We start from the raw sequence: 17,710 nt of genomic DNA on the forward strand, positions 1-17,710 counted from the left end.
CGAGACTCTAGGAATGCCAGGGCTGGAGAGGTGATGCCCCAGGCAAAACCTAAAAAGCTGTCAGAGGAATACATGGAGCTGAAGTTCAATGACTTTTTTTTTGCAAATAAAGTACCTACTGCCTGCTAAGAAATGTCCTAGCCTCGATTTTGATTTTCTTACTGGGTTTGGTACTGAATTTGTGTAAGTTAGACGCCGCTCCTAGATCCACTTTAAAGCATATACTCAAAAACGTCCTTGAAAGTATGTGAAATAATATAATGAGCTAGTGTCCTCACCAATCTTACCATACTCATCACTGGGTAACTCGAGGTGATGGATATTGTTGTTTACCCAAAACCACCATTTTGGTATTTTCTGTTTGCAGCTCTTTACCCACCCTCCTTACCTTTGTATATAGCAGATAGGTAAATAGGCCTTAAGATACCAGTGCTCAAATGTATATATGCAACATTTATACAGTGCTCCTGAGATCACCAGCTTTATGAATCATCACACAAATTGTTTTGTTAAGGAAAGGACAACTTTAACTTTGTTACTGTTTATTTGAACATTTCTCTGACTGTTTTAGAAGTCTGTCTAATCATTCCTCTCACCAGAACTGAGGGATGGTCAGATGGTGTAGAAGCAGGCATATGAGTGGGTCAGACCAGACAAATTCAGGGGAGAGTGGTTCACGCTGGCGTCTTTCACCTTGAGCAAGTTTCACTGTTCTCTGTCTCCAAGGAGGAAGAGATGGTTGCTCCTCTTGCACTCATCTTCATGACCCAGTGGATGTTGCTGATCACCCAGTTGTGTGTTGGCAGGCACTGCACAGACTGTGAGTAGAACCCTTCCACAGGGCAATCCTCTGAGGTGGAGTGTAACGTGCTTCTCATTACAGGTAGTTGTGCTTAAGTTGCCTTCTGTCTTAGATGCACTAGGTAGTAACCTCTTGTGGTTTAGTCCCAGCCAGCACTAAGCACCACACAGCCACTCACTCACTCCCCTTCCTCAGCTGGACAGGAGAGAGAAAATATGATGAAACGCTCGTAGGTCGGGACAAGGACATAGGGAGATCACTCACCAATTACCATCATGGGCAAAACAGACTTGACTTGGGGAAATTAGTTTAATTTATCACCAATAAAAATCAGAGTAGGATAATTAAAAATAAAACCAAATCTTAAAAAACCACCTTCCCCCCACCCCTCCCTTCTTCCTGGGCTCAACTTCACTCCCAATTTTCTCTACCTCTTCCCCCTGAGCGGCGCAGGGGAACGGGGAATGGGGGTTGCGGTCAGTTCATAACATGTCGTTCCTGCCACTCCTTCCTCCTCACACTCTTCCCCTGCTCCAGCGTGGGGTCCCTCCCATGGGAGACAGTTCTCCACGAACTGCTCCAGCATGGGTCCTTTCCACGGGGTGCAGTCCTTCAGGAACAGACTGCTCCAGTGTGGGTCCCCCGCGGGGTCGCAAGTCCTGCTAGCAAACCTGCTCCAGTGTGGGCTCATCTCTCCACGGGTCCACAGGTCCTGCCAGGAGCCTGCTCCAGCATGGGCTTCCCACAGGGTCACAGCCTCCTTCGGGCATCCACCTGCTCCCGTGTGGGGTCCTCCCTGGGCTGCAGGTGGATATCTGCTCCACCGTGGACCTCCGTGGACTGCAGGGACACAGCCTGCCTCACCGTGGTCTTCACCAGGGGCTGCAGGGGAATCTCTGCTCCGGCACGTGGAGCACCTCCTCACCCTCCTTCTTCACTGATCTTGGTGTCTGCAGAGTTGTTTCTCTCACATAGTCTCACTCCTCTCTTCCCCGGCTGCCGTTTCCCAGTTTTTCCCTCCCTTCTTATATATGTTATCACAGAGGCGCTACCACTGTTGCTGATTAGCTCGGCCTTAGCCAGTGGCAGGTCTGTCTTGGAGCCGGCTGGCATTGGCTCTATCAGACATAGGGGAAGTTTCTAGCAGCTTCTCACAGAAGCCACCCCTGTAGCCCCCCCCCCCCCACTGCAGCCCCCCCCGCTACCAAAATGTTGCCACGCAAACCCAACACACCTCTGCACCCAAAAATCTGGGAATCAGTCCTGCACCTTACCAATCTTATTATGTGACACTTGCAGCAGAGATGCCAGACTCACCTATTAGAAATCTGATGCTGAATCAGTGGAAAATGGAACCGAGTTGGATGAGCCGCATGGATTTCACTGAGGACTGGTGTTCAGTGACTGCAGGAGATTTTACCAAGACTATAATGGTAAATTTGCTATGTAAAGTTTTAATGGAGATAAATCATTACATTTTCTTCTTTTTCTTTCATATCCTTAAGTAACTGAAAAAAGTATCCTTGGTAGGAACAAGTTTTAGCAGTGTTTAGTCTGTGTTTTAGCAGTCCTTTCTAGTTCTTGTTGAGATCTATCTTGGTACTGAGGCATATCTGTCCTCTCTGGCCATTATTCTGAAATTCTTGCCTTCAGCAGACTCTTGTTGATGCGACTGAAGTGTAAGAATGTCTCTTTTCCTAGTTTCAGAGGAACTTTGGTTAGAGGCATCTCATGCTGTGCAGATGAGAATTTTTAAGTACAAAGGGCAGACTGAATTAGATACATGGGTCCATCCTGACCTACCTAAAAACAAGACATAAGCATTCAGGGACACTGGAGATGCAGTGATGTGCTTGCTCAGGGCTGACTGGTGTGACAGAAGCCTGTGAAGACACAGTATTTCTGGAGTGGGTCCTGAGGGCCAAGCAGGTTCATACAATCATAGAATGGTTTGGGTTGGAAGGGACCTTTAAAGATCATCTAGTCCAACCCCCCTGCCATGAGCAGGGACATCTTTCACTAGATCAAGTTGCTCAGAGCCCCACCCAACCTTACCTTCAACACTTCCAATGAAGCGTCACCCACAACTTCTCTGGGCAACTTGTTCCAGTGTCCCACCACCCTCATCATAAAAAATTCTTTCCTTATGTCCAATATAAATCTACCGTCTTTCAGTTGAAAAACATTGCCTCTTGTCCTGTCACTACAGGCCTTGGTAAAAAGTCTCGCTATGCCTTTTTTGTAAGACCCCTTTATATACTGAAAGGTTGCAATAAGGTCTCCTCACGCAGGAGCCTGCTCTTCTCCAGGATGAACAACCCCAACTCTCTCAGCCTTTCTTCAGAGGAGAGGTGTTCCTCCCCTCTGATCATTTTTGTGACCCTCCTCTGGACCCGCTCCAACAGGTCCCTGGCTTTCTTGTACTGGGGACCCCAGAGCTGGATGCAGTACTCCAGGTGGGGTCTTATGAGAGAAGAGTAGAGGGGGAGAATCACCTCCTTTGACCTGCTGGCCATGCTTCTTTTGATGCAGCCGAGGATGTGGTTGGCTTTCTTGGCTTCATCCCTCAGTCTGTATTGACATTGGAAATTGCCCTGACCCAGGTGCAGCACCTTCTACTTGGCCTTGTTGAACTTCATGAGGTTTTCACAGGCCCACTACTCAAGCCTGTCAAGGTCCCCCTGGATGGCAATCCTTCACTCCTAGTGAATCAGCTGCCCCACTCAGCTTGTTGTCATCCACAAACTTGCTGAGGGTGCACTTAATCCCACTATCTATGTCATTAATGAAGATATTAAATAGTATTTGTCCCAGTACGGACCCTTGAGGGACACCACTCATTACTGGTTCCACTTGGACATTGAGTGATTGACTACTGTAAGTCTTTCGATGTGCCCATCCAGCCAATTCCTTATCTACCTAACAGTCCATCTGCCAAACACATATCTCTCCAATTTAGATGCAAGAATGTTGTGGGTGACCATGTCAAAGGTCTTACAGAAATCCAGGTAGATGACATCTGTTGCTCTTCCCTTATCGACTGGTGCAGCCACTCCATTGTAGATGTGTAGCAGATTACTCATGCATAATTTGTCCTTGATGATGCCATGTTGGCTGTCTCTAATCACCTCCTTCTCTTCTATGTGCTCCAACATAACTTCCAGGAGGATCTTTTGCATGACTTTACCAGGCATGGAGGTGAGTCTGTCTGGTTGGTAGCTCCCAAGATCTTCCTTATAACCCTTTTTAAAAATGGGTGCAATATTCACTTTTCTCCAGTCACTGGTACTTCGCCTGACTGCCATGACTTTTTAAATATGATGGAAGGTGGCTTGGCAACTACATCAGCCAGTTCCCTCAAGACCGTAGGATGGATCTCGCTGGGTCCCATGGACTTATATACGCTCAGGTTCTTCAGATGGTCTCAAACCTGATCTTCTCTTATGATGGGAGGGACTTCATTACCCCAGTCCTTGCCTTGAGATTCAGGGACTTAAGAGATGTGGGAAGAAGTGAACAGTGAACACCGAGGCAAAAATTTGTTGACTACCTCAGCCTTCTCCATGTCAGTTGTCACTAGTTCTCCTATCTTATTTATCAGGGGTGGTACACTTTCTTTAATCTTTCTTTTCTGACCAACCTACCTGTAGAAGCTTGGGGACGAGTGGCTGGAAAGCTGCCCTGCAGAAAAGGACCTGGGGGTGTTGGTCGACAGCCGGCTGAATATGAGCCAGCAGTGTGCCCAGGTGGCCAACAAGGCCAACGGCATCCTGGCCTGTATCAGAAATAGTGTGGTCAGCAGGAGTAGGGAGGTGATCGTGCCCCTGTACTCAGCACTTGTGAAGCCACACCTCGAATCCTGTGTTCAGTTTTGGGCCCCTCACTACAATAAAGACATTGAGGTGCTGGAGCGTGTCCAGAGAAGGGCGACGAAGCTGGTGAGGGGTCTGGAGCACAAGTCTTATGAGGAGCAGCTGAGGGAAGTGGGGTTGTTCAGTCTGCAGAAGAGGAGGCTGAGGGGAGACCTTATCGCTCTCTACAACTACCTGAAAGGGGGTTGCAGAGAGGTGGGTGTTGGTCTCTTCTCCCAAGTGATGAGTGACAGGACAAGAGGAAATGGCCTCAAGTTGCACCAGGGGAGATTCAGACTGGATAGTAAGAAAAATTTCTTTACTGAGAGAGTGGTAACACACTGGAATAGACTGCCCAGGGAGGTACACTACTGTCAAACAAGATGCACACCATATCTATGGTAAACATTAATGTTTCTATAGACAGTTTTTAGAAAATTCTGGCATTTGGGGATTCCGTTGATACTCCATGCAGCTATATCACCTGTATCAGTAATCACAGATTTGAGTAGATACATGTCACCCTCATTTCAACTATCTAAGCATGGAAATTATAGTCGTCTAAACTCTAACAGGCGCTATTAGACAGGTACAGCCTCTGCCTGAAGGCAGTGTATACCATGCATCTTATATGCCACTGTCTGTGTCTTACTTCACCACTGCATAGACAAGGCACCTATATGACTTGCCCAAATTAGGTGCTAATTTTTAGAAAGCTAATGTTAATGGAGATAAACCTCAAGCCAGCTCCTTGCCCAGACAGTAATTTGTGGGGTATCTCCCTTTGTCTTTCAAAGAAGTCTAAAGCACATTACAGCCATCTGTTGATTCTTATGAAAGCAGGTATGCTCTATTTTGAGGCAATTCAACTGATTTGGTGGACTATTGCGGACTATGAGTAGAAGGAGCCATGAGCTTTTCTGGAGGGAAGCGCTGAAGTCTTCACCTTGCACCGGTAAAGGTTCATTAACCGAAATTTCTGGGAAGAGAGTTCTCGAGCCTGGGAAGACATCAGTACCTACTTCACTGCTGTAGTGGTCCCACTGTTACAAATCAAGCACAAGCTTAAGCACTTTCTACAAGGAGTAGCACTGTGTAAACCAACAGGTGAAAAACTAAAAAGTAAACCTTCTGCATGGCAATTTTCCAGCAGTGTCGTGGTTTAACCCCAGCTGACAACTAAGCACCACACAGCCGCTTGCTCACTCCCCCCAGGTGGGATGGGGGAGAGAATCAGAAGAGTAAAAGTGAGAAAGCTCATGGGTTGAGATAAAGACAGTTTAATAGGTAAAGCAAAAGCCGCGCAGGCAAGCAAAGCAAAACAAGAAATCCATTCACCACTTCCCATCGGCAGGCAGGTGTTCAGCCGTCTCCAGGGAAGCAGGGCTCCATCACGTGTAACGGTTACTTGGGAAGACAAACTCCATTACTCTGAATGTCCCCCCCTTCCTTCTTCTTCCCCCAGCTTTATATGCTGAGCATGACATCATAGGGTATGGAATATCCCTTTGGTCAGTTGGGCTCAGCTGTCCCAGCTGTGTCCCCTCCCAACTTGAGTATGAAGTGCATGTTTGGAAATACAGCACCTCCTCTGCACAACAGGGCCGGCTTTTCTGTTACACCTGTGAACATGAATGGCACATACTCAAGCATATGCAGATATATTCCTCAAGGTAATAGGCTAGACTTTGGGAAAGGATTTGCCTACTTCCAACGACCTGGGGGTAAAAGAAAGACTGAAACCCTTCATTCCTTCATTCATTTGTTTCCTGTAGGATGAACAGGTTCTTGTTCACAGCCTTATGACAATGTTTCTGTGAAAAGGAGTTTCCTACAACTAGCTCAGAAATTTTTTAGTCCTCAGTTGCCACTTTGCTTGGTGCAATCACTTTAATTGCCGACGGTCTTTTAATTGTTTGTGCTAATAATTTATTGACTGCATTTGAATGTCTTTAAAATGTATTCCTTCATTCTAAAAGGTATGCTTAGTCTACTTACTGGGTTTTACTGGAGGTGGAGGTTAAGGTGTAAATTCATATGTTTGTGACCAGGAGAAGATTCCTCATGTTAATCCCAGGTGGAAGAAGGTATCGCTGCAGAGCACAAACACCTCACAAGTTTGCATCTACCTTGAAAAACTTCAAAGATGTGTATTTGGGTTTCTCTCCCTCTCTGGAGTCCACAGAGAAGCCCCTCATGCTTTTCACTCATTTGACAGGGTGCTGAAGAACATCCCTCAAACAGAAATGCTGTAGCAAGGTACTGAAGGATGACAGGCAAATGTTTCAGTTGTGGCATTGTAGCACTGGTGTGTCCTTTTGAATAGGAACAATTCAAAGCACAGGGGTAGCCACTTTAGGTGTCAGCTTTTACTAGAGCAATGTAGGCTCCCGTGAGACTTATTCTATCAGATGCAGCTATACTCATATCTTTGGAGGATTTATCCATGACAAATTCTTCATTGAATCTGTCAATGCAAATACCTTCCAGTGTTACTACCTAAAATGAAGCAAGTCTTTCCCAACCCAAGCAATAACCAGCTGGAGTTGCAGGTGTCTAACATATCTAAGTGTGTGCCAAGATCCTCCAGCTTGGAGCAGTCACAGGATTTTTCCTCATCACGGCTATTCCTGTGTTTGCAGGCATGAATGGGTCGGCCATTGAAAACTTCTCCTGCGTGATTTATAATGTTTCCCTCATGAACTGCACCTGGCAAGCAGGCAGGGGTGCTCCAGGAGATACCCAATATTTTCTCTACTGGCAAAACTCGAGGTAAGTAGGTCTGCCTGAGTCTAGGGAAGTCTGAATTCTCATTCGACACATCACATTGACCGAGTTTAACTGAAATACCTTGCTATCTACAGATATGACGACGAGATGGAATGTGAGTTTTACATTAAAGGTGAAAATGGCAGAAACATGGGATGTAGATTCCAAAACGTGAGGATAGAGATTGAAAAAGCTTACTTCCTGGTGAATGGGTCTAGCAAAGACTCCCTGATCCAGTTCTATGATGAGTACATTCAGCTGTATAAAATTGGTAAGTAAATAATTTCTTTCTGTTTTATTTTCATTATTGCATGAGGGTAGTAGAGCATTCATCCCTGAGAAGGAACCAAATACCCTGTCTCACCTAGAGTCAAAAGAAAGAGACTGTGGCCTCTTCAAGAAAACCTATTACCCAAGCAAAAGATCAATGAGGGAAATTAAGCAGGAAAGCTCCACAGCTGCAGCCTACCTCAGATTCACAGAATCACAGAATCATTAAGGTTGGAAAAGACCTGTAAGATCATCGAGCCCAACCATCAACCCAACACCACCATGCCCACTAAACCACGTCCCGCAGTGCCATGTCCACACGTTCCTTGAACACCTCCAGGGATGGTGACTCTACCACCTCCCTGGGCAGCCTGTTCCAAGGCTTCACCACTCTCTCAGTAAAGAAATTTTTCCTAATATCCAGCCTAAACCTCCCTGATGCAACTTGAGGCCATTTCCTCTTGGCCTGTCTCTAGTCACTTGGGAGAAGAGACCAACACCCACCTCACCACAACCCGCTTTCAGGTAGTTGTAGAGAGCGGTAAGGTCTCCCCTCAGCCTCCTCTAGATTCTTTAGCAATCTGCCTTTATTGTTTTTACGCCTTTCTCCAGCAAGGTCCACAGGACTTAAGAGATTGTATTTCCACCTGCTGTCCTTTCAGTGACAGCTAAAGACCTTTCAACAGAGGAGACTTTTCAGGAGAAGTTTATCTGAGCACCAATTTCGCCTTCTCATTGCTAGTGGGGATAGCATACACCGACACCATACCCTTGATTAAAGAAATTCACATGTTTACAAAATACCCCAGGTTTTCCTATGCTCTTTCACATGTGGTGCTCTACTTGGAAGCATCCTTTTCAATTACTTTTACTGTGGCAAATCCTTTTTGGTAAAGTGCCACTGTTTTTGGTATTGCCTCCAAAAAATGGACAAACAAGCCTTCATTCCATAAGGAGAAGGAATTCAGCTGTAGTATCAGTCATGGCAAATGAAACAAGACTGTTCTTTGACCAAATAGCCCATGACAAATAGGCCAGGTCTGCCTTTACATATTGATGTAAAGTAGTAGTCTAGCTGAACCTAAGATTTCCTCTATCAGCCTTTTATCACCCTTTCATCACCCTTTCTGTCATGAGTGACTGTCTTTTGCTGTTATGATGCTCAAGTCCTTGGGGATGATCAGAACATAAAGGTCCTCATATTTTTGCTCACATCTGTGAAAGTAGGGGAGATATGTGAAGAAGTTGGCTAGTTTCTTAAAACTGAAGTGTCATTCTTAAATTTGTATGGCTGATTTTTTGGAAGGGGGAATAAACTGCATAGTTCACAACACCAGGTAAGCAACACCTTCATGTTACAGAAGCATCATGTGAAGAGGCTTGTAAAAAAGAAATTACCTTTGGATTTCTTATATTAGGGTTAGCATCAGCTTATTGTTCAGCAGTAAAAAAATCCTTATAAAAGAAGACAGGACTCTACCTCATTCACCTAGAAAAGTAAACGGAGAGGGTTTGCATCTTTGTATGCTCCTAAATCATGTTCCCTGGCTTAGTCTCTGTTTTTTCTAATCTTGGGGACAGGATTTAAAGAACTTTGGTCTTTCAATTATTTCTAACAGAGTTCCTAAGAAAAATAGGTACAAATGCATATCTTTCTTCATAGACGTGTCACTTGCAATTGCACTCTCTTTTATCAAAGCAAAAAGAGATCAAGTGATTTTAATTATTTGAATTCTTGGTTATATAATTTCAGAAAACCTCATGCCTCCATCAAATATCACTGTCAACTGTGATGAAATTAAAAATTATTGCATAATTCAATGGCACCGACCCCTAGTAAGTCATTCTAACAAAGACAAGTGTTTTAAATATGAAATCAACATAAAGTATAAGGTAAGATTAATTTCTTCACCTACATCTAACATTAATAAGTATGCTTGCATTTACCAATACACATGGATAAAAAGAAAATCAATCTATCTGTCTTGTATGGCGTAGCCTTCCTCATACGTAGCACCATATTCCTTTGTGGTTGTTCCTTTCAGGTACCCTGTTATGCCATACTGCCCCATTTTTTAATCCCTGTTCCCCTGTGTGAGATATTGCTGGAGATACACTGGATGACTGTGACTGTGTGGGACTAAAAGGAGAAGCATGGTTAATAAAGACTTGAACATATCACAGCTTTGGCTGTGACAAAACTCAGAAAAGGCACTTCTTTCACTAAGACCTGCTGGAGCTGTCTTGGACGGGAGTCCTTCCAGTGGTGACTGCATCTCTGTGAAAGGGCAGATCTGGGCTTTAAATACTGGACAGAGAAATGTGCATCCACTTAACAAATATGAGTTGATGGAGGTGAATGAAATTTCTATATATATGAAATGTAAATAGCTTATCCAGATACCATATATAAGCAACATACCTGTTGGTCCAAGAGTTGAAGCTGTGTAATGTTAAATAAAAGGAAAATAAAAGTGACAGAAAGCAGAAAGGCAGTGTGAATAAGCACAGGTTACTGAGGGAATCATTTAAGCTACCGAAAGTCAAATTCAGACCTTGGCTTTACAAGATTTTTTGCAACAATAAGGAAGGAGTGAGATTGCTGTGTTCTGCTGCAAGAAGAGTAGACGTAAACTATTGTAACTGTGGCAGAATTGTGTCAAATGACCACAGGGTGGCAGATGGTGACTAGAAAGGAATAGCCTGCCTGTACTACAACCAGATTTGGCCACTTAGTGGCTCATTGAAGGCATTCCCTAGATTTCTGTTATTTGGAACTTCTTAGTCTGGATGGGGCTTGCTATTTCATAGATGATTTCTCTTGCAAGCCCAACTAAGTTCTACAAAACTGTGTTACTTCTTTGAATCCCTTGGCCGTTGCAGCAAGGACAGTTTATAGAAAACTGTGTGACATTGGAATAAAATGCTAATGGAGATGATAAAGTCTGCCAGTCATTAGTCGTGTGTGATCGCTGCACTACATGGTAATCATTATGGCTATTCAGAAGATATGAGTGAACTTTATTATATCTATCAAAAATGTAGTTGGAGGACAGCCTAAAATATCTGTGAATCCTTGTCACTCCTGAGTGTTTTCATCTGTGGGAAAAGGAACCAATATTTATGTAGCATTTGCAATTAAATATAGTGACATTTACTGTAAAACATAAACACTAGATGTAAACTCAAACTTGTCTTTCACACTTTCACAGATATTTATCTTTTTTTTTTTTCTGGGTGTATGTAAGAATAAAGTTACAGTTTTCATTCAAGTCTGGTTTGCTTGTATTTCAGTTTAATCACCAATCTGAAATAAAATTTATTTCTCAACTCTGGTGGTAAGGAAAGTAAATATTTTTTCATAGAAGAATTAGTTACTCTATAAACTTGACATTGTAGATGAATTATATATTACATACTAAATGTTAGATAAATTACTAGTTCTTCTGAACAAACTATCAAGTAGATAAGAGTAATGGAGAAAAAGGGGACAGTAGGTAAAAATGACTTGCTATCTAAACACAAAACAAGCAATCATAAAAATAAAGGGTTTTTTCTCAATTTACAGGGTAATCCTGAGGGAAAAACCAAATATACTTCTATACAAGTAAGTGTGCTTGCTCTGTTAATCAGCAATACATGTTAGTTCCATAGTCATCTGTGAAAAGTAAATAGTATGCAAACACCTTTAAATCAGCATGTGTTCAATGTCCTATTCTTTATGGGATCCTTCTTTATAAATTTCATGAATGTGTCATGAAATTTATATGTCATTTATCATACATTCAAGGGCAGAACTTTATTACTATTCTGTAAGTACTTTAAAAAACCTTCCATTTTACATTATATTGTCCACTCTCCTACTCAAATATTTGGATCAGGATTTGAAGTTACACACCAGTGACAGCAGAGAAAAGAGACATAGAGAAAACATCTCCTAGGAATTTAATTTTGTTTATGAAATACAAAGACCATAAAAGCTCTTTGGGATGGATGCTGTCCTCCAGGTATGCTGCACCTCCTTCTAATAAGTGCAGTTTGCACATCCCACTTCTATCCTGAAAGTCTCCAAGAGCAAGCATGTTTCAGTAAATTCTAGTAACACTAAGTATTGCAGTCCTCTACTTATGGGTTTGGCTGGAAAGTTATGCTTTTCCCAAAAAGTCATAATGCAAAGACTGAGGAAGGTGAGGTGCATGCAGACAGCTTGTTCCTCAAATCATTCAATTCTAGCAGTATTGAAATGAGACAATTCAAGATATTTTTCCGCCTCTGTCAACAGGCCAAGGTAAATTATCAATAGATCAGACTATATTGTAAGAAATCACAGGATATAGTTTAAAAGATGAAAAGCTTCTAAACATAAAAAGTTTACTGAGTGACAGGTTATTTTTTAAAGGAGATACACAGATACATATTATATACAAAATAAACATACATTCGTTTATTTTTTGCTTTGTAACAGCAGTCTACTTTAACAAGCAATACTATCCTAGCCTTGTGAAAGTTTCACTGGCAAATGGAACTTGCATCTTATCAACAACTACACATGCAACAAAGAAAAACAACTCAGTTCTGCTTTGTTTTTAGGAAGGGGGAAATAGTCACACATTTCAAAGATCCAATACAAGAAAGAAGTACCTCTTGAAAATGAGAACAGCTGGCAGTGCCTGCCTTGTGAGCCCAGCCTGGGGGGAGTGGAGTGCACCTGTTGAGTTCGGTAAGAACAAAAATCCATGCCTTGGGCTACTCTTCCCTCAGTGATGTCCTGTCTACCTCACACACTGCTGTATACCTATGGACAAACATATATATATAAAGGCTTGGTAAACATTTTGTTTCCCTCCACATTACTGAGAAGAAGAGAAGGAAGAGAATTAATACATCTCTTAACATGCTGACAGTGGAAATAAATATAAAAAGTTACACATTTGCAGCTGAAGCGCATACCTGCTTACTGCAGGGGATGGACAAACAGGCTCAATGTTAATCCCTCCTAGCAGACGTTACTGCTAAGGTGCTAAATTAGAGCTGATTTTTATTCAAAGAGAAACCTTTCCAACTGACATTCACCAGTTGGTCACCAGAGTAAATGTTTGACCCAGCTGTGCATCTTTTCCTTTTTATTAAAAATATTACTTTATGACTGTTTCTCTTTCAGGAAATGAAGAAATTATTTCTTCTTCAGTATGGATTTTACTTGTGGTAGCAGTTGCAACGCTTTTAGTGGCAACTGTTGCAATTTTGTTCTGCAAAAGGTAAACAATTTATGCATTTATTTTATTTTGTGTGGGTGTGTGAAATATCTGCAGTTCTTAAATAAATAAGGTAGAGGTGTCTCTAGTATAGATAAAACTTTTTCACTCACACTGTAGTAGAAATTAATCCAAATGAATGATCCTGAGGCAGGTACTATAATGGTGATGCCCAAAGTCCCTCCCCAGCTGATCCACACAACTTTTTCCAGGGCCTCTTCTGTCAACATGGCAAGGAAAGCAATTATATGCAATTACTCATATTAACAGTACAGTTGCCCTGAATATTTGCAATGTAGACTGTCTATGCAATAGGTTTTCTGATTTCTTGAGATGCTGAATTTATTGCAAACACACAGGTTGATTGTACTTACTAGTAAAGATTTTGCAACGTTCACTAGAATTGTCCTGGCAAACTGAATGCATCTGAAAGCACACAAGCTAAGCAGCTTCCTTCTTGAAACAAACTATGAATTTGAAACAGAAAGAAAAAGGTTATTCTGCAATATCATACAGTTTGTATACATACAGTAATTCAGAGAACTTAACATTCTTCCAACTTGTTAAAATTTTTTCATCCACTTTTCACTGGCTGTAGTGACTTAAAGAGCAGAAAAATTGGGAGTTGCTTTTCCTTTTAAAGAAGAAAATAACTACTAGTGAATCTTTAACTTAAAATGAAACTATTACCATTCAAATTCACAGAATCACAGAATCACAGAATCACTAAGGTTGGAAAAGACCTGTAAGATCATCAAGTCCAACCATCAACTAACACCACCATGCCCACTAAACCACGTCCCACAATGCCACGTCCACAAGTTCCTTGAACACCTCCAGGGAGAGTGACTCCACCACCTCCCTGGGCAGTCTATTCCAGTGTCTCATCACTCTCTCAGTAAAGAAATTTTTCTTAATATCCAGCCTGAACCTCCCCTGGCACAACTTGAGGCCATTTCCTCTTGTCCTGTCACTAGTCACTTGGGAGAAGAGACCAACAGCCATCTCTCTGCAAACCCCTTTCAGGTAACCGTAGAGAGCGGTGAGGTCTCCCCTCAGCCTCCTCTTCTCCAGACTGAACAACCCCAGCTCCCTCAGCCGCTCCTCATAAGACTTGTGCTCCAGACCCCTCACCAGCTTCGTCGCCCTTCTCTGGACACGCTCCAGCACCTCAATGTCCTTCCTGTAGTGAGGGGCCCAAAACTGAACACAGGATTCGAGGTGCGGCCTCACCAGAGCCAAGTACAGGGGCACGATCACTTCCCTACTCCTGCTGGCCACACTATTTCTGATACAGGCCAGGATGCTGTTGGCCTTCTTGGCCACCTGGGCACACTGCTGGCTCATCTTCAGCTCGCTGTCAATCAACACCCCCAGGTCCTTTTCTGCAGGGCAGTTTTCCAGCCACTCATCCCCAAGCCTGTAGCGTTGCATGGGGTTGTTATGACCCAAGTGCAGGACTCGGCACTTGGCCTTGTTGAACCTCATACAAATGGCCTCGGCCCATCAATCCAGCCTGTCCAGATCCCTCTGCAGAGCCTTCCTACCTTCAAGCAGATCAACACTCCCGCCCAACTTGGTGTCGTCTGCAAACTTGCTGAGGGATCACTCAGTCCCCTCATCCAGATCATCAATAAATACATTAAACAAGACCAGCCCCAAAACTGAGCCCTGGGGGACACCGCTTGTGACCGGCCGCCAACTGGATTTGACTCCATTCACCACGATTCTCTGGGCTCGGCCGTCCAGCCAGTGTTTTGCCCAGCAAAGAGCGCACCTGTCTGAGCCACGAGTCGCCAGCTTCTCCAGGAGAATACTGTCGGGGACAGTGTCGAAGGCTTTACTAAAGTCCAGGTAGACAACATCCACAGCCTTTCCCTTATCTACTAGGCGGGTCACCTGGTCATAGGAGGAGATCAGGTTGGTCAAGCAGGACCTGCCTTTCATGAACCCGTGCTGGCTGGGCCTGATCCCTTGGTTATCCTGCACATGCCCTGTGAGCGCCCTCAAGATGAACCTCTCCATAATCTTCCCCGGCACCGAGGTCAGGCTGACAGGCCTGTAGTTCCCCGGATCCTCCTTCCGGCCCTTCTTGTAGATGGGCATCACGTTGGCAAGCCTCCAGTCATCCGGGACCTCCCCTGTTAGCCAGGACTGTTGATACGTGATGGAGAGTGGCTTGGCAAGCTCCTCTGCCAGCTCCCTCCATACCCTTGGGTGGATGCCATCAGGCCCCATACACTTGTGAGTGTCCAGGTGGTGTAGCAGGTCATGAACTGCTTCCTCCTGGATCACAGGGAGTTAATTCATAGTGTTTTCTTGATATGTGTTCATTCTGTGCTGAGATGATGCATATTTTTCTTTTCTCTTCTATTCTGGAAGAGGAAGATAAGAGCTGGTTCAAGGGTGCAATGATTTTGACAGAGATGGTTACTTAATTTTTCTTTTCTATTCCATCCCTTTTGATGTCCAGGACTGGCTGTTGGAAAGCAGCATTTCCACAAATCCCAGAGCCAAAAAATGCATTTAATGGACTGCATGATACAAATCCAGAGGTATGTTCTCTTTCTGTTTTATATTAAATGTGTGAAATACATACAAGACTCTACTGCAGGTATTTCTTAAATGATAAGGAACTTAACACAGAGAATAATTCTTCTCTTTGCCATCTTTTGAGGAATTACAAGAGAAAATCAGCAGGCAAGTTTGTCAAGGGAAGTCAAATGCAGTGCTCTTCCAGAAACAGGGGGTTTCTCCCATTCCAGTCACACAGGTGCAGGGGCTGATGCTCCCATTGGTAGGTCCAGACATCAGCAAGGCCTGTGTGTTTTCCCAACAGAAGGCACACACATGTACAAAGACACACATAGAGGCCACTAATGCAGCCAGCCGCAAAGACCAGCACAGGTGCCTCTACTGGCACCATGTCAACACCAACAGCAGTCACATAAATAGGGTCACAGACATCCCAGTTCTCCTGCCCTTCTCCAGCTGAGCAGGGTTGAAGTTTGCCAGTGAGACATGCATACACCCTTACTCTCTTCATTCACAAGAACCATAAATTGACAAGTTCCTCACATCTGATCTCTGTGTCCAGACCCTGGGTCCCCCCACCAGGTCACTAGCTCTCACCTTGGGTCTCTCCAGGTACAGGACTCTCCTACTCACCCACTAGTCCAGCTACAATGAAGTTTGCTAACAAGTTAGGCACACAGGATAGACAGCAAGGTGACACAGAAAACAATTCAAAATAGGATTTTGTAAGGTAACAGGACACACTATCATGGTCACACACAGCATTTGACCAGACCAGCATATGGACCAGCAGTTCTCTTGCACCCTTTTCTTGTCCCGCAGCTTATCATGTTATGTCCAGTAATTTCTCATGGTCTGTTCAATTCAGGCCAATGCGTACTCATCTACTTTCACACCTTAGCAAAGTTAATCCTTTTGTATTCTTCTGAGATGATTTGTGGTAACCTGTGTGGTGCATTGGAGAACAGCACACGTTCTCCCTGTCCACTTCCAGGCCAGTCAAAAATCATGTGCCAGCATTACAAAGTTGCTGAAATTTCACTGTTATGTCCAGCTAAGGAAGCTTATCAGCTAAGAAAAAAAGAAGTGAAATATTTCTATAATATATGCAACAAAAGTTGAAATACTCTCATAATTCTGCATAAGTAAGTAGACACTAACCTAACTTTATGTATAAAACTAATGGAAGTTTTTATTTTCCTTTCAGGTGATGGAGAGCAAAATTCAGTCAATAACATCTGAAAATGAAGAGATAATACTAATTGCTGACGTAGTGAAATAACCAAGAAAAACTGAGGAATTTGAAAATGTATTTCTTAGCTCAGGCAACTGTATATTCCTGTGAAATATATAGGCTTTCTTCACTGTCTTCCTTTTCTTGACAAAAACAGTAGTGCAGCCAAGACAGAATAATACCTCACATGTAATTTTTTTAAATGCCATTGTATTTGCTTTTAATTTTGGCTAACTTTAACTGTTTGGGTAACATGGATATCACAAATTGGATATCTTCCATTTTGTGAATATGATTGAAATATTTCAGTCAAGAAGTTTTAGTTACATTTTAATTTGTTTACAGAAAAATAATGGGTTTGTCTCATATTAAAAAGAATAAGAATGAATTTATTGAGACAAGTAAAATTAAAAAAAAAAAAATTCTGGTGCCTGAATGCTCTTGTACTACTGTCAAGAACGGGCCTATTCATACTTGAATTTTCCTCAGATCTCTTAAAGTACACATGGGCAACTAGAAAATTGAGAATAGGATTGAAAACAGGCTAACACTTTGAGTGGTGGCCTGTAACCAACAGGAATCTCAAAGGACAGGAGTATGTCTAAAACCCTAACTAATCCTAGAGCTTAAGTGTGTTACTTACAAATGAAGAGATCAGTCACCATTAACTTAGTATCAGCCCAGAATTTACTTCTGTAGTTATCTAGCTCTTTATGTTCTTACTGCTCACTTACCTTTTTACTACTTTCATTCCTCTTCAGCTTCTTAGTATTTTAAAATATTGAGTGCGTGACTCAGTTAATCTCTGTGTCCTTTTGTTCAAACAGAGGCCTTTACTCCTCAATAGCATGCTCCTCAATAATTTTTCAGAGCCATAGGGTTAGGACAAGGTATTGGGAAAACAGCCCAGGCTGCTGTTGAATGCAGTGACTGGTTATGAGCAATGGTTCTCAAGGATCAATGCTGAGACTCATAGTGTTTAGTACTAACAGCA

General features: G+C 43.0%; 1 protein-coding gene across 1 annotated transcript; it reads left to right on the forward strand.

The window, feature by feature from the left end:
* The first annotated feature begins 735 nt into the window (after nt 1-735).
* On the forward strand, nt 736-16,764 carry LOC104252858 (granulocyte-macrophage colony-stimulating factor receptor subunit alpha). Its single transcript, XM_059825574.1, has 9 exons — nt 736-820; nt 7,296-7,425; nt 7,518-7,693; nt 9,446-9,585; nt 11,261-11,299; nt 12,283-12,412; nt 12,854-12,950; nt 15,421-15,502; nt 16,690-16,764. Exons 1-9 carry the CDS (start codon nt 736-738, stop codon nt 16,762-16,764), a joined length of 954 nt encoding a protein of 317 aa, XP_059681557.1.
* The last annotated feature ends 946 nt before the right edge of the window (nt 16,765-17,710 follow it).

This window comes from Gavia stellata, chromosome 1 (assembly GCF_030936135.1).
Source record: "Gavia stellata isolate bGavSte3 chromosome 1, bGavSte3.hap2, whole genome shotgun sequence".
Lineage (NCBI taxonomy): Eukaryota > Metazoa > Chordata > Aves > Gaviiformes > Gaviidae > Gavia > Gavia stellata.